This window comes from Lepidochelys kempii, chromosome 2 (genome assembly GCF_965140265.1).
Source record: "Lepidochelys kempii isolate rLepKem1 chromosome 2, rLepKem1.hap2, whole genome shotgun sequence".
Lineage (NCBI taxonomy): Eukaryota > Metazoa > Chordata > Testudines > Cheloniidae > Lepidochelys > Lepidochelys kempii.
In genome coordinates, this window is record NC_133257.1 from 36,391,980 (window position 1) to 36,416,618 (window position 24,639).

At 38.4% G+C, this 24,639-nt stretch overlaps 1 protein-coding gene across 49 annotated transcripts in view; it reads right to left on the reverse strand.

Moving 5' to 3' along the window:
• The window catches only part of RIMS2 (regulating synaptic membrane exocytosis 2), a 748,357-nt gene that overhangs the window by 251,314 nt on the left and 472,404 nt on the right, over positions 1–24,639 (reverse strand). For 30 of the 49 annotated variants that reach the window (XM_073330341.1, XM_073330373.1, XM_073330345.1 and 27 more), the window contains 2 exons: positions 16,942–16,968; positions 9,011–9,079 (listed from right to left, as the gene is read on the reverse strand). In XM_073330341.1, coding sequence (XP_073186442.1) covers positions 9,011–9,079; positions 16,942–16,968 — 96 coding nt within the window. The remainder of the gene's footprint in view (positions 1–9,010; positions 9,080–16,941; positions 16,969–24,639) is intronic. The other 19 variants (XM_073330352.1, XM_073330343.1, XM_073330364.1 and 16 more) reach the window with 1 other exon arrangement.

A 24,639-nucleotide genomic window follows, 5' to 3' on the forward strand; every position in this document is an offset into this window, starting at 1 on the left:
AATATGACTACAGGTGTGTCATAAATATAAAGGGAAGGGTAAACCCCTTTAAAATCCCTCCTGGCCAGAGGAAAAATCCTCTCACCTGTAAAGGGTTAAGAAGCTAAAGGTAACCTTGCTGGCACCTGACCAAAATGACCAATGAGGAGACAAGATACTTTCAAAAGCTGGGAGGAGGGAGAGAAACAAAGGGTCTGTGGGTCTGTCTATATGCTGCTTTTGCCGGGGATAGAACAGGAATGGAGTCTTAGAACTTTAAGTAAGTAATCTAGCTAGGTATGCGTTAGATTATGATTTCTTTAAATGGCTGAGAAAAGAATTGTGCTGAATAGAATGACTATTTCTGTTTGTGTCTTTTTTGTAACTTAAGGTTTTGCCGAGAGGGATTCTCTGTGTTTTGAATCTAATTACCCTGTAAGGTATCTACCATCCTGATTTTACAGGGGTGATTCCTTTACTTCTAATCTACTTCTATTTCTATTAAAAGTCTTCTTGTAAGAAAACCGAATGCTTTTTCATTGTTCTCAGATCCAAGGGTTTGGGTCTGTGGTCACCTATGCAAATTGGTGAGGATTTTTACCAAACCTTTCCCAGGAAGTGGGGTGCAAGGGTTGGGAGGATTTTTGGGGGAAAGACATGTCCAAACTGCGTTTCCCAGTAAACCCAGTTAGAGTTTGGTGGTGGCAGTGGATATTCCAAGGACAAAGGATAAAATTAATTTGTACCTTGGGGAAGTTTTAACCTAAGATGGTAAAAGTAAGCTTAGGAGGTTTTTCATGCAGGTCCCCACATCTGTACCCTAGAGTTCAGAGTGGGGGAGGAACCTTGACAAGGTGCAAACCATCAAAAGAGACAGCTTTGTAAACAGCTCTCACCAGATATCTTTGAACTTCGTAATGCTCAAAAACTAGAGAGGGCAGGAAACTAAGAAAGGTTCAAATATAAAGGGAGTTTAAGAATCATTTCTTTACAGAGTGTGTAATTAAATATGTGGATCAAATTACCATAGGCAGCGGCAGAATCAGCATTTGTGAACATATTGAAAAAGGAGTTAAAAAGGCAGTTCGAGGAATTATCATTTGCAAGGTTCCTGCCATTTCATTTTCAAGCAGATATGAATGGATATAATTTTGCTTGCATATGTGCACTAAAAATTGCTTTAAGAGCCTCCCATGCCAATAACTGATTTCTAGTCACAACCAGTTTAGCCAGATGGATGGGTTACTCACAAGGTCCCATGATTTTATGAGACCAGTAACAAGGTACACATAAATTAAGAGGTGGGTATGGCTAAAGAAGTGCATCTAAAATGACATAAGGAGTAACTACAGTAGATGAAAGACCAACTGTCATTTGATAGAAAATAAGTAGATGCATAGTGGACTCAACAAGGTGCCTCATGCCTTTTCTCATGTTCACATATGGTATTTGAATAAAAATGAAACATAGAGCAACCCACAGGAGGCTCTTGTCCTTAACAGGTGGAAGAATGTCTTGCCAAATGGAAATTAGATTGGACAGTAGGTTAAGAAAATCATCCATGTGGAGGACGGACAAGTATAACTGTTTCTTAAGCATAAGTACGGAAACATGACAAGTCAAAGCCTAAAGGTTTCTGGGGGGCTTAGGTTGCATGTGCAATACTTTAAATAAGCAAGAATTGCCATGGAAAGGATCAAGACAAATACTTGACAGATGATAGCAAACTTATTTGAGGTGATATCGTATTTATATGACAGAAGGAACAAAGAGCAAAGTGAGCTGTCATGTTAAATAAAACCTGCTGTTAAATAAAAACCAAGAACACAAAATGAAAGAATTGGGATAAGGAGGAAAAGAAGCAAAAAATAAGAGGTAACTCTTGATGAAATGGCGGCAAATATTTAAATCAAGATGACATTGTGATGAGTTTGCAAACTGAGTATAAGAACCGTAAATGAGAGATGTATGTGGATGATGAGACAAGACAACAAGGAATACATTTAAAAAGAAAGTACACAGAGTGACAGCAGTACTGAAAAAGAGAGGCAATTAAATAGATTTTTTCAAGGCCACAGGAACATTATACCTTTCCCACCCACACAACCAGCCCCAATTACAATGCAACCAAGGTAGCAGAAAAATCAAAGTTAAAAAGAACCAAAAGAAATGTGCTGAGGCATATTGCACACTCTGTTAAGAGCAGGAAACTCATCCACAGAATTGTGCAGACTCTCCAACTGTACAGTCATATATCAAAACAGAAGTCAAATAAAGGTAAACTTCATACAATCTATGAAGACATTTAGGTCTTGGAGAATGGAAAGAAAATGCCAATCGATTCTTAACCCATTATCTTAAATAGGAGACTCATACAACTGAAAGAAATTAAGAACAATCTCATTAATCTTGTATGGAACATGATGGCTCTACATACTGTCTGCTACTCTGTGTCAGGAAAAAGAGGATATCATAAGTGGCTGATCAGAACAAATTCAGATGAAGTAGATGAGTAGTCATTATCAGCTTTATTTAAGAATCAACACTCAAAATGAACAACAGGGATAGTTTAACATTTTGAAAGAGTCAACTTGTTTTCAAATAATGTACAAAAGAAGGGAGGAAATCACAAATGCTATCCACTCACCTAGAAAAAAACTCATTTAGGTGAGATAAAAGTATGATCCCAACTTTGCCTCCCAAACTCTTAATACTATAAAATGGACTGCTACTATGTTGAAGGATTTCAAAATGAAATTATGCACTTTTCATCACGTAGAGTATGCGGTCATAGTACTCTTCTTAACTAACACAAAAGGATTAAGAAAACAAGCTAAATAAAGGAGACTTTGGTCTTTCTTGCAAACTGAAATTCTTCCAGTGTGAGGGGGCCCACCATTTTGGACTGGACTATTTAAATATAAGTAATTCTATCCCTTATTTAGCTAGATTTTTCACACCCAGCTATCCTTCTTTGCTCCATCTTTCAGTCCATATTGATAACTTTTTTAGCACCTTGCATTACTACTGTAATTGAACTGAATGAACTCTGAAAAAATCACAGCCTGGATAAAATTAACTGGTGTGCTCAAAACATAAATCACAAAGCAATAATAAAGGGTTGTTATGTGCCACACAATGAATTTGAACTGGCCAGAGATGTCCAGTGGAAAATCCCCCCTTTTGTAGCTGAAAGATCACAGAGGTGGCTCCTCTGCTTCCTGCACCAGCTGTCCCTCCGGCTCGTGGTGAATAGAGAGGGAGGAGACTGTCATGGCCTGAATGGGGCAGACTGTTTCCTTGAAGATGTAACTTGCACTGGAGCCAAGTAACTGGGGCTCAGGGAGTTGCAGCTGGTTCCCCGTGCCCCCGACACAACAACTGTATGCAAACAGAGCTTAGACAGTTGAAAACCAGGTCCAAAATGCCCTTTTCTGTGATGAAGTCCCACAAAGTTGGACAGGTGTATGCATAGCAATACATCTAACCAACATCAGGAGGGACTAACTAAAGAGATTACCAAGGCTATGTTGCTCTGCACTATGAGTCCTAAAACTCTCAGGGCCAAATTTTCAAATGTATTTAGGTGCCCTAAGATGCAGAGGGGCATCTTTTGTGATATTCAAAGATATCTAAGCAGGGAGGTTAGGATCTAACTCCCATTTTTAGGCACTTACATACCTTTGAAAATCTAGCCTTTAGTCTAGCAGCTATGTCTGTAGGCACACAAACATCTCCTCTGAATGAAGCATGAAAGTGCTGCTTGGCAAATCTCACCCACAAAAGCAGACTCTTTCTGGCCAGGAGGCACTCATCCCTCTGACTAACTTTTGACTCCATAAGGACAAACTTCAGTCTAATTACTTGATACAACAGACTAACCATTCTAGTTATGACTGAAATATAGCATTTCCCGCCTTTGGCCCTCGAGGAGTACATATAGGAAATCTGATTTCCAAAGGTCTGGCGTTCTGTGTGAACAGAATGTAACAGCTATAACTATGCCTAGTGCAGTGGTTCTCAAACTTTTTTTTTTGGCAGACCACTTGAAAATTGCCAAGGGTCTCAACCGACCACTTAATGATCTTTCCAAATGTTGTTTGTACCGTTAGCTAACTACTGTAAAGCGCTTTGGATAAAAGCACTATATTAAAAAAAACCCTAAATAATTAACGTTTTTTTGTTTTACAAATAAAAGCACACAACTCATATTTTAAAATCAGTAGTCTTATCTTTCTAATGAGATAGATGTGCCCTCTCTCCCCGCCACAGCAGCCCCCGACCTGGGGCTGGGAAGGAGGGGGTCTCCCCCACTGCAGCAGCCCCCAAGCTGGGCTGGGAAGGAGGGGGGTCTCTCCCCTGCCACAGCAGACACGGAGCTGAGGCTGGGAAGGAGAACCATCTCTCCACGGCAGCCGCAGCCCTGGAGCTTGGGAAAGTCTGGCCACCACAGCCCTGCATGTTACCAAAATCCCCCCCACCCCCTCTTCTCACCCCACTGCCCTCTCCCACCTACCCCATATTCCCCCAAGGCCACGACCTCACCTTACATGTGCGTCTTCTCCAGGGTCCAGGCACCTAATTACCGGAGCCATGCCTGCGCAGCTCCACTAATTAGGCAGATGGCTGCCCAGGCACGCACCTTAGAGGGAACTATCCACAGACCACCTGAACGGAGCTCGTAGACCACTGGTGGTCCGCGGACCACAGTTTGAGAACCTCTGGCCTAGTGTATGCTATAAGGGCTCCTTTGGGGATGCTGGCTGAAAGCAAAAGGAAGGGAGATTAATGGCTTGATTTCAGAGGAATCTAGAGATAATTTCAGGAGTAAAACTTGTAACTCTCTGAGGCATACCTTGTCATTATGCATGATCAGGAAAGCAGCTAGCTCCCGTATATTCATAATTGAAGTAATGGCCCCCAAGAATAGAAGTAACAGACAGCTTAACAGAAAACCAAAAGAAGGGAACTAGCACTACTAATGACTTGAGGAGAAGAAAACACCTTATGAAAAACTAAGTTAATCACTGGTTCTATAGAATGAGGCTTTGCTGAAATAATTTCACTGTCCTCAGACGTCTGTTCACTAAGAGTATAAACCTCTGGTAAATGGAAACGCACAGGAAATGGAACAGGATTTCAGATTCATTCTCCAATCCTTTCCTACACACCAATAAAACTTATCCCAACTTTTGTGGTAAATTCTAGAGGGGGATATTTATCTGGACTATAGTAACCTGTCTGAAGCCCCTATAGTTTCAGGTCTTTCTTTTCATTAGCCAGACGTTTACATGCAGTTTCCCGGTGCACTGTATGACCTGTGTTTCTACTTTCCTGGAGAAAAATCAGATCTGTGGGTGAGAGCATCAGCAGCCTTGAATCCTTTGACCAGTAAGGGCAGTCTGGGGTTTATTAGAATGAGTACTTCTTTGTCCATCTTGTCCTTTACAGGACTCCCTTTCCTTCAAGGGGAAAGGAGAAACAACAGGCCTCTTTAGTTGAGAGAGAAGGTTTGCTTTGCCCAGGTTTGAGATTTCATGTACCGATCAAAGAATCTAGGGATCTTGGTGGTCACAAGAGGTCCACTGCTGGGGTGATCCATTGATTGCTTACTGATTGGAAGTCCTGCAGATTCAATGCCCAGTACCTGTTGGCTCAGCCGATTAACCTGCAACTCGAGAAAGTCTGCCCATTGCATTGCCATGTTGAACAGCAGGTGATCTTCTGCACACAGAACTAGGGTCAATGCTTCCTGTATCAGTCTTCTACTGCTGATGCCCCCTTGCTTATTAATATACCTAACTACAGTGGGTGTTGTCCATACACAACAGGGCTATGAGATTCAGGATTTCATTTCTGAAGGTTTGAAGGGCAAACCCCACTGCCCTGTGTTCCAGTAGGCTGACTTGGAGACACTTCTCCTGATGGGACCAAGTGTCTTCACGTAACTAGGATCAGACAGTTACACATCTCTGCAGGTTTGCATCGGATGTTGTTTGGACTGTCTGAAAATCGTGCAGCAGTACGACTTTCCAATCACAACAAGGACTGCCTGACCACTGGTGAGAGTAAGATTGTGGCTTGCAGATCATTCTTTGGGTTCCATTGCTCCAACATGGTACCATGATGCATATTAGCAGATTTTTGTGTCCCAAATTACTAGATCTATGGATGACATTTCTAGTATGTGTTTGGCTGAATTATTCAGGTGTCTCCTGACATGAACTATCACCTTTGAAAATTCTTTTCTGAAAGCATTGACTTACCCCTAAAGCGATGTCAACACATGCTTTAGCAGCTAATAAAGAATTGGCTAGATTCTGTCATTGTATTATAAAGCCCAAGTGTTTCACAGCAAGTCCATCAATTGTCAAACAGTAGTGAGAGAGTCTGTAAGCACTGGGGTGCTGACATTAGGCCAGATGGACTGATTTTCCCCACAAGTTAAATGGGGTATTTCTGAGGCAACTGAGCAATGGGAATATGAAAGCATTCATCTTTAGAATCTACAGAGGCAAGAGCAATCCCTCAGGCCTTACTATGGTGATGACTGAGCATACGCTAGAAGTTGAGCCACTTCAGATCTAAACTAAGATAAACTCCTATTGACATCTTTGGCACAGCAATTAGGAGCAATCAGATCTCCAAGAATCACTGTCTCTCTGTTATGGATTGAATATGTCAGAAGGACTGTGGTGCTGCTTCCTCTCCTCACTGTTTTCTAGGTAGAGAGATTGGGGCAAGCGGGGCAGAGACCTGGATATTCACTAAATCCACAAACTAATCTAAAAAACTCACCAAATGAACCTAATGGTCTTCTGAGATCTGTACCAAGTGCTGTCTGAAGAAAGGAAGTAGAAAACTTCTCTTAAAAGGAGAGGAGGAAGTTTCAGAGCCCTGGGATCAAAAGCTCTCCATGGCTTGGTCTGCAAACTCTTCCAGTTTTGATTTGTTCCTGAGAATTATTTCATGGTGAGATATTTGGAACCTTGGTCTTTAGTGAGATTTGAAGGGAAACTAACAGCAACCTGAGTGTTCTTTATGCTAGGAGGAGGAATATGATACTTTGGTCATTCTGGAGCAGAATTTTTCTCATCCTGGACAGTCTACAGGGTTTGATCTTCCCTAAATAGCTTTTTTCCTAAAAGGGGCAGGCTATAAGGCACTGTTCAGTTTGGAATTGTGCTTTTCATGAAATTCTTCTGCCCGTAAGATTATTGGTAAGCAGAAGAGAAGAAAAAGTCACCAGATCCAAGGAGGCAACAAGAAAAGCTATCTTCAAGTCATATTTCTCCCAGGATTCCTCCACAGTTTCTTTGTGATCTGGAAAACAGGCTTAGGGCAGGGGAAATCTATGGCCTCTTTGGCCACTGAGAATGGTGCCAGGAAAGGAGAAGGGTGAAGGAACTCCTAAAGAACAACTTGCAGAGTGAGGAGAAGTACCCTACAACTATCCTTCCTGTACTCTCAAACATACAGAAGCTTATGGGGAGGTGGAAACAATGACCGGTTGCATCCTGGAAAGCTGAATGTAAATGAATTATGGCACAGTTAAACTTGGATGAAACCAACTGTTTTCAGATCACCCTCCTTGTTCACAGTTTTGTGAACCTTGGCTCAGGCCTGGTGCTCACTATGGAAGTTGGACTATCTGTTTGATGCCTGCCCATGAATGCAAAGGAACCAGAATGAAATATCCTCTCAGGAGACAGAACTGGAGCCAGGAGACAAAAGATAAAAAAGGGGCCAGCCATATGGAACCATATCTCAGCTGCAATCCCTACCCCATCAAACATGCTTCTTCAAAGGCACAACTGCCAGCTGGATGTGTCTACTATGCAGCAGAATTCCCTCTTAGGGCTTGTGTAGACCAGGAAGATGCATCATGTTAGAAATGTGTTAACTAATATGATGTGTAGCAACTAGTGTTGACAAGGACAAGTTTTAAAATGTATTATCTGGTTATGGTAATGAGGACCCTCCAGTTACTCATAATTAGTGAACACATTAGGTACTAAATTGTGTTTTACATTCTGTTAGTTAGATGTGTTAGTTAATAATGATTTCTAACATAATTCCTTTCTCCACTGTAGACAAGGCCTACGACCATAAGGTAGTGATAGATATGGGGCCAAAGGTGGGCTGCAACAAAAAGGGGGAACTAGATGTGAAAAAAACTAGAAATGTTGGGGACTGAGCTAACAATCCAGACAACTACAAAGCGCACCCCAGTCCAGAATGGTGCCTCTTGCAAAAGAAAGAATTAAACATGACTGGCATAAGGATTTTTTCCTGTCACAGGATGTCCCTTTTTGTTTCTGTGGGATGTTTAAAGACTCAAAAGGATAGTGTATGGGTTTTATTACTGTTATTTTTTCTTTATAAAAACAATTGTTGGTTTTTTTTCTATTTATTATCTTAGAAATATCCAGAAATGCAAAATGTAGTCTCTTCTGGTTTTACTGATGGATGTCTTGGAGAACTAAGAGTTCTATATTGTGAGCTCTTTGCATTTTATTAGAAGAGGTTGGATCTTTGCCAATAACATTTTTTGTCTTAAATACTCATGAAACACCAAAATTAAATGCCTGTTAACAAAACAAATACACTTTTAAAAACATATGGCTAAAATTCCCTTCCTCTCTCAAATGTTCAGCTTTCTGAGCCCTTGACTCCAGTGTTTTCACTATTTCACTATGATTTCACCATAGAGTTTTCCAGATAACATGAATTCTGAGTTAAAAAGAAAGCACAACAAAATAAAACTCTTTTTTCATTCTTTTGGACAAAATACATTATAAAGAAGCCAAAAAGGAAAAGGGATCATTGCTTTCCCCCTTTACAAGTCATTTTTGTAGTTAATGCATTAAGAAAAGCTAGCTCACAGCATTCTGCGTGTTTGTTAGAAAAATGTGTATTGAGTGCCGATTTATTTTCTACCAGGAGAAAAGCAACATTAAATTAATCATAGTAAATTATAAATAAGAAAGCTCTTTACTGAAACTAGAAGAATGCATTTAGAAATTCATACCTGAAACTACACCAATTCCATCATCACAATCATAGTCAGAGACTTCACTATCACTGATTCTTTTGGACCCTGCAGAAAAAGAATGGTCACAAACATACCATTGTTATTACTGTAAGTCAGAACTGCTCAGGCAATAATAATAACCAAATGAAATGCATTTCAGACTACACAACTTGGCAAAAATATATAGATAAATACAAGGAGAATCAATACAGGATCCTTGGAACAGAAAGATATATATATTATTGTAATGGTTATTAATTAGTGGCACATTAACTATTTTCCTTGAAATCCATAAAGTAATAGTTCAAAAGTGAAAGAGTGAAATCCAGCTGCAAAATACCGAAGTTATGTTATGTTTTTTTCTTGTTTGCAATATAGCTAAACTCATATATAAACACTTGGAAGATGAATTATAGCTATTATGTTAAATGAATGCTACATTTTCTAAAAGATAATGATAATCATTATTAGAGTTGGCAGCTTCATATGCATAGTTTGCATCCTGCAAGGCAAATTATAGCTGTGAAAATTCAGAGGAAAAGACGTATTTTAATTGTACCACAGCAAGCACAACACTTGTTAAAATAGCTAGAGCTTAGTTGGCAAAAGCAGATTCTAAATCCATAATTAGACCTAAAATGTAGGTCATGTATGACAAATAAATGTGTTAGCCTCTGTTTGGCTTAATTTTACTTATACACACTTATCTCTTTCTTCTTTGGCATCTTGTAAGTACAGCTCTGCCCAACTTGTTTTATTGCTGATATTGGAATGTTCAAATCTGTATACTAACATGTCGGTGATACTCACCCATTAATAAAAGAGAATGTACTTTTTCAAATGAGGACAAGGAAATCCGTAGTAATACATATTAACAAATGATTACATGGTCACAACTGTGTGTCAGCTCAGACTGTTTGCAATCATCCAATAGGTCACCAGCTATGAGACTGAACCTACTTGCCACCAGTCCTTGACATGTGTGCAAGGTTTCTGATGGGTAGGAAAGGGATGATTAATCTACCTGGAAGATGCAGAAAAAATAGTAGTTTTGAAGGGTAAAACCAAGACATAGAGACTAAGAAGAATCACTACTCAGGGGAATGGAGATTATTCACATATCTCTCCGGGTGGATCCTAGACCCCTGCTCCACAGTAGGGGAGAACCCTATTGTAATAGAATCAGGGGCATATAGCCAGATTGGGGATCCCATGAAGAGGATGTGCCCCCCTGGTGCATAGTGCATGCCACTTTATAGTGGGGAATTTTCAATGAGGAGTATGAACTGATCACTATATTTGATTGATGCTCATTCCCCTCCAGCTCAAAGCCCACAATCTACAATTCAGCCCTTCATTGCTCAAATAAAGCTGTTTAACTTGGAAATACTTGGAAATGTAATTTTTACTCTTGAAAAAAAACTTATAAAGTGTTATAAGTTAACTTGTTTTGTTACTAAATTAATTCTGTAATTGCATTAGAAAGATGTTAATTGTTATTGTTTATATGATATACCAATTTTTAAGCACAGTTGAGAACCTGAAAATTATCAATGCAAGGAAAGCCAGGCCTACTCTTACTATAATGTATAACTTTAAGATAGACTGACTATGATTAGTTTAATAGGTTATGTAAATAATTTTAAATTTCCATGCATGTGGTTTGTTGCTTTTCTTTTGAAGTCCATTGGTTGGATTAACACAAGGAGAAAGAACAATTTACCACTAGGAAAGACCCAGAGAATCAGGGCGAGAGTGAAGGAGCAGGTTCCATACTCATAAAGGACGTACTGTAAACAGGGTAATTAAGGAGAATACTTAAATTTGACTTAAAGGCAATTCTGGATCTGATTATTCCCTAATTATAGAGTTCCTGAGGGGACCTTCCATAAAAATCTAGCCTAACCCACAGGGAAAGAGAATCATCCACACTTGTAATATTGTCCCTGATGTTCTAGACCCAGTAGAGAGCCTTCCATATGGTACTGATAATAACACCAGGATGGAACATGGACAGGGGTACATGCTTCCATCCCCCCTGGCACCAGCACAAAAACCAAACTATAACACACCTTAACCCCAAGCTACTTTGTGACCCAGGGACCCCTTTATGCCAATTTGCAGAGGACAATTCATCTGAATAGGGTTTTATATGGATCCTCTGGGTCAGATAGCTGCATAATAGTTCACTGAAGGCAGCATGTGAGGTCTACACTAAGAGGCAGTAGCCTACTGGTCACCGTAATCATTGTGAAATGTGTGTATGGATAATATTTAAGGTGTTATATATCTATACTGAAAATTATGTTCTTAAAGTCTTAGAATTAAGTCAGGTCACCAGGAGGTGACATACCTCAGAAATGTTACTTTCAGGCAAGAGGTAACTGATATCTATTTCCCTGTCTGGTCATTTATGTATTGTATGCCTCACAGTGCATGCCTATTTGCATACTGAGTCAGCTGCATGTTTAGATATTGTGCAATATAAAGAGAGGAAATCTACAGGAAGAAAAACAGCAGGGGGTATCCGATTTATGAATAAAGACAAAGGATTGGTCTGGTATATCTTGGAGTACAAAGAAACACCCAGAATCCTTCACCCAGGAGGCAAACTGACAGTGTCTCTTTCTCATGAAAGAAGGGTCACAGCCAGTGTGGCTGTGAAGCGCTGCAGTGATTTTCAGTAAGCAATATTTTATTAGACATGAGCATATCTTGCTAATTAATTATTAGAATATTACTTCTATATATTTTTATAATTGCAATTAACAGGGCTGTTTTAATATATTTTAGAATGTTATGTTAAATATTCTAGAGACAAGATATGCATTTTTAATGATGAAAATAAAATTTTTTTATTAACTTTTAAAGAATCATCAAAATATCAAATGTAGAGTAAGTGTTTTTTTGGGCTTGGTGGTTTTTTTGGGGGGTGTTATTTTAACAAGATAAGAAAATTTTCACTTAAAAAAATTCCCTTTGGACATTAATGTTTTTAGGTAGGATGGAGGAAATAAAGTGTCTGCCTGGAACTGGTAAGTTTTGTGAAGTAGTCAGACCAAACTGAGTGTTTATTTAAAATGTCTCTCATTAGCCCCAGAAACAGAAAAAGTTTGAAAGGTTCAGATCCCTCATTGGAATCAATGTATAAGATACTACTGTGAATGGTGGCTGCAGAGTTTAAAACTTCTTGTAAGTTTTGCAAGTGTGGTATTATTTAGTAATTCTGATGGTTTTTTCCTTTATAGCCCATTGAAGATGCAATTCTGGAATCACACATCAGAGCTCTGAAGACGTAGACTTCTATCTTTTCTTACCTGTGCCCTGTAAAATTACCCCTTTTTAATCTGAGCAACTAGAACAAATGCCAACAAGGCAAAAAAAAATCAATCTCAGGTTTATCTGGCACTATTGAAAATGAAACATGTTCACAAATAAATTATTCCCAAGGAATAATAATAAATAATAAATAAAATAATAAAATAATAATAATAATAAGTTCTTATTTAGCACTTTTCATATGTATGTTTCAAGATGTTTTATAAAGGAAGGTATGTATTATGTAAGTGCAAAAAGGGAGTCATTCTCCGCTCTGAAACCAGTTCAAACTCCATTAGTATGGTGTATGTGACAGCCATGTTGTGACAGACCTAGGGTGGACTCTCAAGACTGATAGCCTTACAGAATATAAATGGATCATTGCCTCTATCCTTCAGTTCTATCTTGGCTCTATTTTAATGTAAGGAATAGCACTAATTAAGTGTCCTAGAATATAATTTATTAACAAATCATCCCAGTCTAGGGTGAATATTGTCTTTCATTATGACTTATTACATTTGTGTGTTGAAAACAAAATACACACCATGCTACATGATTATCTAGTCTAAAACTTAAAAATTACCTCAAGGAATAACTGGCCTCCTCCAAAGCCCATTGAAGTCAATGAAAATACTCTCATTGGCTTCAGTAATCCCTGGGTCAGGTCTAATAGGAATAAATTACCCAAAATCACAATCCATTTTTAAAAAGAGAAGTGATACAGATAAAAATAACTCTGTAAATATGGCAACTTACTGGTGTAAATACTGTATGTGTTTCCTATGTTTCTTCCAAGACATCTCTCTTTATCTTACTGCAAGTAATACAGTACCAAATTGAACAAAAGCAAAACTAAGTTATTCTGCTTTACACATCAAACGCATACAAGTTTCTTTTTGGTTGGCTGTGTTAGAATGAGCCTGTGACACTGCACCCCATATTCTTCGCAGTGATATTATTATGATATGACTATGGCATAATTCTGATATATTTTATGCAAGATAGATCATGTGAGATATCATTTGAAAGGTTTACTGTAATATCATTATCCTATTTGTACCCATGTATCATTTTTGTATCTGAAGTTAGGAATATTGACTATATATCTGTATTACAAATGTGTTTACACCTGGGGAACACCAAGTAGGCAAAAGATTGCCAGTCTAGATGGCTGGCTGGGAAGGGCCCATTCAGGTTAAAGGGCCATTAGGAGAAAACAATAGGCCTTAGAAGCAGCTAATCTCTCTTCCTGAGGACACTGTAAACAGCCTCTCACTCATGGCTGCTATGACACTATCAGGTCACCTGGTACTGGACTCCATCTTGGAATACCAGTGTTTTTCCACCGACCAGGCGTGGGAACCCAGCTTTGAGACAAAGGGTTCCTGCCACATGCAAAAGCTACTTAAGCCAGGGGAGTGACATCATCGTGGTTCTTCACTGACTCCCTACCCAAAGAGGCTCCTGGAAACACCTGAGGAACAAAGCCTGAACTGGAGGGAAGTGCTGGACCCAGGCCAAAAGGGATTTTTAACCTGTGAAAGGAACACTTGGGGTTTTTTAAGCTGTAAGCAAGTGCAGCTGGCCCCTTAAGAATCTCTGCAGCCTGCTTGAATCATCATTAGGGTGAGCATTTGCTACTCATATCCAATCCCTTTAGTATACTAAGCTTAGTTTGCGTATTTTGTTTGTTTGCTGGGTAATCTGTTTTAATCTGTTTGCTATCCATTATAATCACTTTTGTAGTTAATAAACTCATTTTGGCTTTGTCTAAACACCAGTGTGTGGGAGTCATAACTTAGATATGCAACAGCTTTCTGCTTCTTCTCCACATTGAGGGAGGGGGCGAATGTCATGAGCTTATGCCATACAGATCTCTGTGAAATAAAAGACAATACAATTTGGGGTTTACACTTAAGGGGAGATGTGTGCCTTAGGAAATGGGAGGTGCCTTAGCTATGCCTCCCCATGCAGGGGCTGGTTAAAGAACCTGTGTGTATGTAACTGCAGCTGGGTGTGTCCCTACCTCTATGTGTGCTGGAGCCAAGGAGAGGGCTTGGCAGGCTGCTCACAGCAGTACAGTTATAGGGAGCCCAGGCTGATGGGGCCTCAGTGTAGGTGGCACCCCAGCTGGGAGAAATCCATCACAGAGTCCACAGACCTGGTAGCTAGTGAAACCTTTTCTGACTTGAATGAATAACTGAGTGAACATGATTAAGACTGTGATTTAGTCACAGAAGTCACAGAATATGTAACTTCCAAAGACCACCAGGATTTCAGCCAGCGCTGCCTGGGAGCTGCAGGATCCACTGCAGAGGCAGTAAACTGCAGGGTACCCCCACCACCGCAGGCGGCGGGAGCTGCGCGCAGCTCACAGCCACCATGAGTGGCAGGCAGGACCCTCTGCCACTCCCGGTTACTGTGGGTGGCTGGGGGACCCCCAGAGCTCTCCGCCTCCGCAGATGCCAGAGCGGGACCCCCAGAGCTCAGAGCCACCAGTGGACGGGGACCCTGGAGCTCCAAGCCCCCACGGGTGGTGGGGAACCCAGGAGCTCCCAGCCCCCCAGCACCTGCCCAGGCTCTCCATTTTGTCATGGATATTTTTAGTAATGGTCAGGGACAGGTCATGGCTTCCGTGAATTTTTCATAATTGCCCATGACTTGTCCATGAATTTTACTAAAAATATTTGTGACAAAATCTTAGCCTTAAACATGATATTAAGTCATTGGAGAAGAATGAATATGTCATATCCAAAAAGCATGTTTTCAGAATTACATTTTGGGGCATTACCAAACTTTATAAGACTGCAGTTCATAGAAACATAAGGTTAGAAGAGACCACAAGGGTCATCTAGTCTAACCCTCCATGCCAAGATACAGGATTTGTTGTGGCTAAACCATCCAAGAGAGATGGCTATCCAGCCTCTTCCAAATCATGAATGAAACACTCTGTATTTATAAATGTTTTGAAGACATACAGCTTTAGCATGCAGAGGAGACCTGCTGAAACTACTTTCCACATTGGACCAGATATTAGACAGTGATGTAGAGACCTGTGCATAGTTCTGTCGTCAATATCCCAGGGAGATATTGCTTTTACATGCAAGGTAGCACAGACGTCTCCCAGGTTTACCACCTCTCAGGTGAGTGCCTTAACCACTGGACTACGGACTCATTTCTCACTCTGTCTCAGGCTCAATGTAAATTTAATTACATATAAAAAGTGGAATAAATTCAACAGGAGAGACTAAGACAGACATCAGAATAACATATTGTCCAGTGGTTAGAGGTATCTCAAGATGGTAGATGGCCTTTCGGTGGCTTAGTCAGTTGGGACTGGATTCAAAAAAGGACTTAGGTGGCTAACTGATACTTTAGGCACCTAAATCCGAGAATCAGGCCCCACTAGGAATCACCAGACCTTCCCCACCCCCTCTCCCTTGGCTTCCACCAAACCCTAGAGGTGCCTAAGCTCACTTGGCACCTAAAATTTTGCAATAAAGTTCCCAAGGCATCTATGTTTCTGCCTCTGATCATGTGCAGAGCAGCTCCACACCAGGTGACCAAACACATATATCCCAGAGCAATGCAAGAACCAGGGGAAGACGTGGTCCTCTGCCTAACTCGCCTGCAGAGCATGATCTGGTAAGCGGACTCAGCACTTGCCTACCAGATTGGGCCTCTATAGGCAATCTTACACATGAGGATGAGGAGGAAGAGGAGGAGGAGGAAAAGTGAATGTAGCCCCTGGTCTAGTTTAGTGCAGCCCTTAAATTATTCTAATTTATGCCAGGCTTGAAACAGAAACAGTCTTAGACTTAGGAAGCCACAACTGACTATCATGCAGCTCTCTCTCTCAGTTTCATTCAGAGAACCTGATTATCAGTGGCGGAAGAGATTTTTGTGGGCATAGTATTAGCTTTAATTTCTTGGTATTACATTTATTAAACATAATTAAAATATAATTAGGTGAACCAAATCTCAATGAAGTTCATGTAATTAAAACTGTTTGACCTGGAAAAGTCCCACATGAAATGTGTGATAGAATTTAAGTTTGTATTAGGAATGCTTTACATTATTGGGTTATTTATATTTAATTAAGGAAAGCTAAGAGCATCACTTTTCTCTCTCAGATATAGCAAAATGATTTGCAACTGGGACGGTATAATATAGCTATATACAAAGACACTTATGCTGATATTAACAATATCTTACTTACCATATTTCTGCATTCTTTAACTATTTAAAACAGTTTACAAAGTAGCTTCAGTACAAGTTTTCAATTTTAATAAATCTCTGACCCAAATAACTTAATATTTCCCCAGTATAATTAGTAAAGCATACTACAACTTATCTATCAAATCTCTATCTCCCTTCAAATAAAGACAGACAAAACAAATATACTTTCAGCAAGGTGTTCCCAATACTAAGATGCTGAAAAAATAAAGCCAGTACAAAGGACATGACTGAAAAGCACACAGGAAAGCCAAGTAACTCTTTAGCAATTTAAAATATGCACAGTATGTAGCATAAGCACATCAATAAAATGTCAACTTAAACTGTGCATATATACGCAAGCAATAAACACTTCAGGCATGCTGAAGATTTACCTGAATTATATGAATATAAGCCTTTATCTGCAAAACAAATATTAAAATGAAGTGATGTCAAGAAAAAATACGTGAAATCTATACATGTAACAGGGATGCTTAGAACCTGTGAATTTGCAAACACTTTTCTGTTTAGAGTGGAGGAGTTATGACTGGCCATATTAATGCTTAAAGATTTCCGTAAAGGTATATATTTCAAACTAAATTAAATACAAAAGAGGAAAACCACAGTAATTAGCAGAAATTAAACCACAACAATGATACTTTGGTCACCAATAGAAAGTCAACTTTTATTCCCAGTAACTAAACAATGTTGACAAAGATACTCCAGTTGTTGCCTATTCTGAACTATAACTGTGAATAAATGTTTACTTTTTAATGGCAACCAGTCTGCTCAAATAATATTCAGTGATGTGAATTTTAATATAATAAAACAATAAATTACTATCCTTAAGTGATTGTGCAGTGCTTTCGAATTGAAGGGGTCTCCAGCAGAATATTATCAGCAGCATTCACTTGTGGCAATTCTGCATGCTATTATGGGCTGGCACCTAAAAGTCCTGTTCCTGATTTACCACACCAAAAAAGGAAGTCTCTGTCAATCTTCCCCTCCTTCCACTAACTCTCTGCCCCCAATTCTGCAAGCATTTACATATATGAATAACTCCATTCCTCCCAATAGCCCCACTGAGTTTGAGATTACTGACATGAACAAAGTTATTCATGTGGGTACCAGCTTGCAGGATTTAGTTTAGTATTTGTATTCCTCCTGTGCTTCCTCACCTAACAGCTAAACAGACAAAAATTTTGTTTTGTGGACTCTTTTAAATAAAGTTTGCCTCTTTTACAGGTCTCTAATTCTTATGCAATTGGACAAATTTTCCAAAACTTCAATTTTTTGGGACAAAATTCATTATTTGAACATTTGTGAAAAAGTGAAAAGTCACTTTTGCATTGCAAATTTGTAAAGCTACCACAGGAGGAGCTGATGCTACTGTCTTCACAACGCAATGAGAACATGGTTGGAAGTCCTGAGTTCTATTTGGCCATTAAAAGGCTCTAATAATATTTTGCACAAGTAACAGCTTACTAATATTATTTAGACTTTGCAACAACTTTATAATGGTGTTAAATATAATTGCCCCCTTTTTAAAAATGAGGAAACTGAAATTCAGTGAGGATGTGATCTGTCCAAGGTCACACAGCATGTCAGTGTCAGAATCTATACTGGAACCCAAGTCTCCAGACAACTAGTTTTAGCAGTAATCTGCTAGATCAGTGTGCCGCTGAAGGCAAGTCACTTAATCTCTGTGAGCCTCAGTTTCTCACTGTGTAAAGTGTATATGATGCTACTAATCTACCTACAAATGGCAATTCTGTATATTATCAAATTTTGTTGTTGGTAAATATAATTAAAATTAGAAGAGCCCTTTTCTCTTTCCACTTGACAATATAGCTTCCAGGGACCCATAATCACTATATTCGCTGATTCCTCCAGCAGGGAATTAGGCACCTAAATACTTTTGTGAATCTGACCAAAGCTCCATGATGTAATTAGAGAGGAATGGACTTTCTAAGGCTTTAGTTCTGCAAAGAGCTGTACAGAGGCAGATCTCCTGGAAGGCACAGGCCTATGCCCATGTGGAGATCATTGCAATATTGCGGCCTATGACTATTGAGCAGCCACCTTTGCCTTTACATAGTTACAAGATAGAAACTCTACCATTAGAATAATGTTAAACTTTTAAACATTTTTCCAGAAATTATTGTAAAATTATATATGATAGTTTATTATGCATAATCATTATATCAAGACTCTATTACCCTCAGCCAAAACAGAATGCCCCCTTCTGGAACCAGATACTTTAAAACTTTTTTAAAGGCAACCTAATCTGCTATATATATGCTGTTTAGCAAAGTAAATTTTGCCTCCAAATGGTTTAATTTGCTATGAAAGCATTTTTTTCTCTCACCATTTCTGTTTTTGGCTCTCTTGAATCAGAGGGAGGAGAATAGTTTACTAACTTGATTATATAAAGTAGTCAGACTTAGAGAACTATAAAAATACCCAAATTCCCTTTCACTGCTTTTGGAAATTTTTGCTGGGCCTTCAAATGTTTTTGTGGTTCAATCACACTTTACTGTAGCCTCTTTTTAATTATCCAAAACAGCAGAAAATTCATAGCCAAAACAGTTTTCTTTTAATAAGGAAAAATATTGGTAATTTAAAGGCTTTCAGACACCCCTGTATCATGTTAAATACCTTTTTGTTAAAGGATTTAATAACTCATCCATGTATAATAAGAATATAATACTGGTATTGATATTCATATCCTATGAACAAAACACTCATACATGCAAATCAAGATAACATGCCCAAGACCTGTGTTCCACAAAAGAACGGGGAAAATTATGTAAAAAGCATGAAAGAAAAAAGTTATTCTTGCTCACCAGAGTTAAATATGTGTAATACATTCTCCACTTGTGGGTCTGTGCTACTGCACGTAAAATGCACGTAAAATGCTCCATATTATAATATTAAAAAATCATATGCCTCTCCATTAAGTGTCCCATGCCTATTGACTCGTGAGATAGAATGGTTATAATTACCTCAACTTAGGTTTGATGGTGGTGGCGTTGATTTAAGATTATATTATTGGCTTTCCATATTCACAGTACAGTGAAAGGAAACTATTGAGAAATACATGATATGGAAGGTCATGATCCAGCAGGGTAAAATCGCAACACTTTGCAATACTTATCTCAGTTATTATTGAACTTTTCAAATTTCAGCAATACTAATAAAAAGTCTCCTGTTTTTCACAAGTCGCAACATTACTGATTTGCAAACTTTAACATTACAATGCAATAGGAGGGATGGCTTGAATCTTCACTATAAAATTCCATTCATCCCCAGTTTGCTGAAGATAGAGGGAAAGTATTGCCTCTAAACTCCAAAGAACTGAATCCAGGATCTCAAATCCAGTTAGTGAAGTTTCTCAGAAATTAACTAACAGAGGAAACATCTTTGGGTTAATTACCTGTGAACTGAGACTTCTAGTTTGTTAAATTCCCCATGTTTCTGGTTGGACCTGAAGGTTTCTAGTAATTTCAAATTTGAAGCTTAGTCCCAGGAAAGATAGCCGGTCTCCTGGTAAATGGCCCAACACTTAGCCATGAAGTGGACTGCAGAATTTATACCCTCATCTAGACCTTTTTTTAGGGATACCAAATCTTTTCTTGTTGTCCAAATTAATCGGGTTAGATTTGGAAAAGGAATGTTTTGTTTTCATATACTATATGCAGATTTCTTTTGTCGCATATGCTGCATTCAATCTTTGTCTCTTTGTTCTGAAATACTGACGACACAATTTCTCCCTTATCAGAGTTCTTTTCAGTCTCTCACTTTGGAATTATGTAGGTTAGTAAATGAGGTTCTTATTGACATTAATTCTAAGAACAAACAATATAAGATTCTTCATGTAATAAAACCAGTTAGGAATTTTCTTATTTTCAGATATTTTGAGGACTCTAATTTGATTTTCTAGATACTGCTTTTTTATTTTTTTGGCAATTACATTCACTTTTATCTTTTCAGGATAATGTAGTTTGTCCATTATTTGTTGGTTCTCACAGTCAATTTCCAAATGCTGTTATTTCTGAAAACTGCTAAGTCTTTCTTTGAAGGTCACAGTTTGACATTGTTCTCCCTAGTGAAAGTGCTCATAATCTAAAACTTTTCTCTTTCAGGATCTCAGCCATATTATGTCTCCTTATGTCTGCAGGTTTCCACTCCTGTGAAAGTGCTAGAGAAGCTGTGTTCCAGAGGGACTAAAAAATTCTGTTTTGTACATATTTTTCTTTTTTGGCATCTCACCACTATCAGTGCTGTCCACCCACACTCTGTGGTTAACGGATCAATAATGCAGGGCAGAGTGTGGTTCTAAAGCTATAAGAACTGACTTTGAAAAATGAATCTGTTGCTTTTTAACACTAAGTAAAAATAAATAACAATAATTCAATTATTTTAAAAATATCTAAAACAAGTTTCAATAAACAAAGGGCATATGTCTCTATAAAAAAAGCAGAATTAGTACAGAATTAGTGCCTCAAAATATTCAATAATCTTACACCTTCACCCACCACTCAATATCAGCCCACATGACTCAGATATAAACACTGTCCATGCCGCATACCCACAACTGCAAATAATTGTAAAATGTGAAACAAATCTATCTTGCTTTTCAATGTGAAGAATGCTACATATGTACACTGGGAAATAGAGAGAGGAAAAACCTTCCAGATTTGAAGGCCCACAATACAGAAGACCTTGTCTCTCAACCTCTTGAGTTTAAGCTGTAGAACTACTCGTAGTCTCAGGCCCATTGATTTGAACTGCTGTAGTGCATAAATGTGATACCACACCACAATATTTACTTTGACTTACTTTACTTATTAACTTTTCCATGGAATTTGTGGTATTTTCTACATCTTCTATGAGAAATGTCACAAATACCACAATATAATGATCAACTACAGGGGGTAAATGCCAATTTTTTTCAATTACCTATAATTTTGTGTCTACAATCAGTTGTCAGAAGGAAAATAATGCAAATAACTCCCTAGTTACACTATAAAATTGTCAATAACTTTGATTATTTTGCCTGGATTTTTTTATGCACCGCTGATTTTGGGGGCATAACTGGAAGCTGGGTTGAGGCTGTGGTAAAAATCTAGCCCAAAAGTCCACTTATGATCAGTGAGATGGACTATTTACATTTTATGTTGCCATAGACCTTATATACTATATGTAAAAGCTTAAAACATAGTCATTGTATAAGAGCCAAACAGTGTCATTAGTGTAGTATGGCACCATGAATTCCCTTTGCTGATATATTTAGAAGATAATTTTTTATTTTTTTAATGTTGTATATTTGAGTGTTCTGCAGTAGCTGTAATCTATCAGTGTATATATGAGATACCCCCAGATAAAATGCTCTGCATTTCTCAATAGAAAGTCCAGGGATTGGATAGCGTGGGAGGATCAGTTAAGGATACAAAGTCCTTCATCTGCACCAATTCAAATCCAGCACAGGCTGGGGATGACTGAAACTTGTTACCACCTGTGTATGTTTAGTGACATAAGTGAAAATCAATGATAGACTAATTCTTACTGGACATGTCTGTATCACAAAATCTGTCTATTCAGAAATAATCGAGGGATAAATGGGTATGGAAACTGAACTACTCTCTGCTACAGCTGGCCACTGCAAACCAGCATATGGAGTGCTGTGGAAAGCTTGCTCTACATCACTGGCTGTGCATAAATACAGAAATGCTTTCTTCAGGGCTGACAATCTGGCAATTTTCGTTATCACAAAAATTCACTGAAGCTAAAAAGAGAATTGAAGGTGCCACAAGTAAAACACCATATCCCTGACTCTAGCAAGAAAAGAAAGTGGGTGAGTGTAGGTGATTCTTTTATACTACCTTCAGAGAACAAAAATTAAGTAAATTTCTCTCCTTTCTCTTCTAATCTGGACACTATAAAGCCCAAATATGTCTGCATATGAAAAGAAAAACAAATATCCTTGTAATTCAAAACCTCTTTTTTGAGAGATATACAGTACCTCAAATACAGTAAAAATATCTATTTTTTTAAAATGAGGAATAAGATATTTCTAACAGCAACAACTTTTGTATACATGAACTAAGACAGGTCTTATTTTACAAAGTAACAATAATATACTTAGAGTCATTCCAAAATACAAAAGTGGGAGGGTTGAACTACTCCTGTCTCAACCTGGAAACAGCTTCTGTAACCCCAGTCGCTGAAAGCAAGATTCACTATGCAATACGTAGTTGAAGCAATTAGTTCCATATGAAAGCAAATAGCTGGACTGACTTTCTAAGGGATTTTGTCTGCACCAAAACAAACACTGGGGACTTTTAAAACTCTGCGCATGTAGAAGTACAGCAGGACAGAGCTTAGGAAATGCAAAAAAATATAAATGGGATGACTGTGGTGGAACTCTGAGACCAGCTTGGAAGGTATCTGCATATCTAACACAACATCATTGTCTCTTCATAAAATCATAGTCACTAAAGCCTGGAACTCAGTCGCCCTATAGGATGAATTCACTGACACCAGACATAACATCTTCTGTTGAAGAAACTTGATTTTACAAACATCTCTTTGCTCAAAATAAAGTTTCATAATCTGAGAACCACATTCATATTCCATTATACAGAAGACTTTTTAACACAGGATTCAGTAAGACCTTCATAAGTCAAAAGACATGATGAGGCCTTCAGTTTAGCTGAATCTTCTCTTGAAACCGCCAGCAAAAAGAACAGGAACCAAATATTTCTTCACCATTATGGTGCTAACAGTAGAATTTAAACACTCTCTTCTTGGAGAAGTCAGAGGGATATGCAAATTTGTTCCCCAAGCACTCCCATGACTTTCCCACTTTCTTCTGCAAGAAACTGATACTTATAATTTTAAACTCGGAGATGTGACAAATAAATTTAATTTAGGCATACTCCAGTTCAAGAAATATATAATTTTCCAATTCCTGATGCAGGGATAACTCGTGAGATTTACCACTGTTCAATTGAATTGCTTAGTTATCACATAGTCCTTTTCCTATAAGAATTCCTAGTGAATACTAAATTTCAGTTTGGACATCTTCCCAGTCCCAAATCTGGAGAATTTCAGTTCCAAAAGTCATTGTTCTGTATTTATGTGCTTGCAAAACTGTGTCAATTTGAATTGGGAATAATTTATGGGACACCAGGTTTCAAAATCTTGAAGTACATACAGTCTAGGAAAGTGAGGAGAAGTTTGGACTACGAGAAGGATCATGATTCTGAAATCCTTCTGAGTGGACTTCTCATCTCAATTTGGACACACATATTATTACTGCAATTTAGACAGCCTTGTGTCATAAAGAGAAATGTATAAAGGTTCCAACAATTATAATGAGCACTTTAAACTTCTTCTTTGGCTCTAATTCTTTGGAACTTGTGGCACATTTTGAGGATGTCAAACTACTGCTTGGGGGCCAATTGGGTCAAAGCTACATTGAAATGGAGAAGGATTTCTGCACTAAGTCCTGACCTCCAACCAGAGCAAATATTTGACACCATGCAACCTTTGATAAGGGTTTCCATACTTGCTTTCATACAGGCTTAGAAGATTGTTCAGGTGCAGCCAGGAAGACAGAATATACTCCTTATATCTGAAGGTATGAGGCAAGATATTTGATCAGATCTTGAATCTAGCATCAATATGAGCTTCCCCCTGTGATATTATCTGATTAAAATATGACCATATAGATCATTGTTGCTACCACTGTTATATAATTGCAACAAATCTTGTACAAAGTAAGGTGTCTATGGAAAGGCTATGATTTGCTGAATGCGATTATTCTATTTGTATGCATGTATCATTTTGTATTTGAAGTTATAAATATTGGCTCTATGCCTGGATTTCAAATGTTTGCTCCTCGGGTAATGCCCATAAGCTATTTAGCCTACACATCTTGAAGGAACTATTCAAATTAAGTGGCTCATTAAGAAACACTTAACTCACAATGGACCATGGAAGACACCTATCTACACTTAATGGACTTTCCTGCTATGACTAAGTGAAATCATGCATGGACATGTGAGTTGCCCAGGTGACTATTTTAC